Raw genomic sequence first — 2,171 nt, forward strand, 5'->3', positions numbered from 1 at the left:
GTATGTATATATGTACTGTATGTATATATGTACTGTATGTATATATGTACTGTATGTATATGTGTATATATATGTACTGTATGTATATGTGTGTATATATGTGTGTGTGTTTGAAGGGAGTGCTGTAAAACTCCTGGCCTGACTGGTGTGTTGCTATTTCAAAACACATCAAATCAAACGTGAGTTACCGCCTCAGATATTCACTTTTTTAGTAAACACTTGAACTCCAACACCTCATTTTCCAGCAAACTCTCAGGTTAAATCAGACTCTATGTGGGCTGCTGGGAAGAGAATTTATCAAATGGAAAACTTCATAAGCCATCCATCACTGGCTCTGTTGACTCTTGGTTCACACTGCGTTCCGATCCTTTCTTTTTTCCTCTAAATGATTTCAAAGTACGTCAGAATTTGACACCGTGACGGGGATCAAACGGGAAGGAGCCACTTTTAAATCCGGATCTGTAAACTCTCAGGACGCGCACATCTTCAGGTGTGACTAGAATAAAGCCAGGCAATTATCAGTAAAGCTGTTGAGTCGAGTCTTTCCTTAATCAAGGTTTTAAAGCTGCCGCGTGTTGATTTTAGCCAAGCAGGACGGTTTCCTGAAATCTGTTGTTGATCCTTGAACAAGATCCCTGTCAAACTCTTATCAAAGACAGATGAAACTGCTTAACCAGAAAAATGTTGAAGCCGCTATCCAAACATCTGGTTGTTCTGTGATCTATATAAGGAGCAAACATGAACACAAGCCAAGGAAGAGCCAAACAGAGTTATATCACTTGTAGAAACTGATTAATAGACATTCCCAATCTGCAAAAATCTTTTAGATTGACAGGTGTGACATATTTGATTGACAGGTGTCACTTTCACAGATTACGGGCATTTGATTAGATTGATAGAGGAAACATTGGTCCCACTTAATAGCAGTTAGCCTTAACTTACATACTTGCTTTATATTGTATTGCAAAACACTTTTGTTGCTGTAGAGGTGGGATACGGGTAAGGTTAGGGACAGGTTTAGCGCTTTGGGTAGGTTTAAGGATGGGTTAATGTGTAAGGGATGGGTTCATTAATGATGCATTTATTAAATCATATATTTGTTAGTTCAGAGTAATTGAATGCTCAGTGTTTGTCAGTTAAGCAGCGTTAAAAGCAGCAGGCAGAGGAAGGACGACACATTCTCGTGACTCATCGATCATCTATCGATCTGGCTGTTTGAGAGTATTTCAGTTTTTGTGTTTCATAAGTGTGTTCTCTGCATGAGGTTCATCATTCATCAACGGCCCTCTCCTTAGGCCATTCAGCACAGCTGGATTTGCTCTGAGCGTGGATGGACTGATGGGAATCACAGCCACAGCATCTCTGATAATCATTAAATGAGGCTCTTGACACCTTCATGTAGGTCCTTGAGCAATGTGAAGTCATCGTTCATCCTGTTAGGACAGCACAATTCATCAAAACTAACTCAATCCTCTAAAAAGATTACTTTTTTTTTATTATTATTTTTTTTTTATAGGCTGACTAACTCAGATTTTCCCCTGTTTCTCAGGTTATTTAGCCTTTTTTTTAGATCATACTAATATATATTTTTATTGTAAATTCTAGGGTGCTGCACTGAAATATGTTCCGACTATCGTCAATGATTTGAAACTCGTCTTCGATCCAAAGGAGCTCAGGTGAGTTTTTCAGACATGGTGAATATTCTTCTGTATTTTTTTGAGTCAAGGCTATTATTAACTTATTGCTAGTAGCATGTTTTAGCATTGCATGCGTGCGCGCAGCCAAAAATAAGTAATGAGTGTTTTGCAGCAGGGTTTATGGAGAGTTTAAAACAATCAATAAAAAGCAACTATTTAATTTTATATTTTTAGCTTATTGTACTTTTATTATATTTTGCTCCATTTCGTTATTGTATTTGAATTGTTTTAATTGACTGGATGTCGGTGATATTGAATCCAAAAATATCACTTCTGGAATAAAAAAGTTTATTATTTAAATAAATTAATAAACACAAACAATCAAATGATATTGTTGCCCATTCTGCATTTTGTTTTTAAGCTAAAATGTTGAAGTTATTCAAATAAGAACTGTGTTCAGTTTTGTTTTAGTGTAGTTTTAGTTTTTGTTTTAAATTGTATTTAAATCTTTTTTTTTTCCTCATTTATTTATTA

General features: G+C 35.8%; 1 protein-coding gene across 1 annotated transcript in view; it reads left to right on the forward strand.

Annotated features, from left to right (window-relative positions):
• LOC122355354 (dedicator of cytokinesis protein 1-like) overlaps positions 1–2,171 on the forward strand; it is a 61,773-nt gene that overhangs the window by 26,164 nt on the left and 33,438 nt on the right. Inside the window, exon 25 of the mRNA XM_043253523.1 lies at positions 1,606–1,676. Within this exon, the coding sequence (XP_043109458.1) occupies positions 1,606–1,676 (71 nt within the window). The remainder of the gene's footprint in view (positions 1–1,605; positions 1,677–2,171) is intronic.

Source organism: Puntigrus tetrazona, chromosome 12 (genome assembly GCF_018831695.1).
Source record: "Puntigrus tetrazona isolate hp1 chromosome 12, ASM1883169v1, whole genome shotgun sequence".
Taxonomy (NCBI): Eukaryota; Metazoa; Chordata; class Actinopteri; order Cypriniformes; family Cyprinidae; genus Puntigrus; species Puntigrus tetrazona.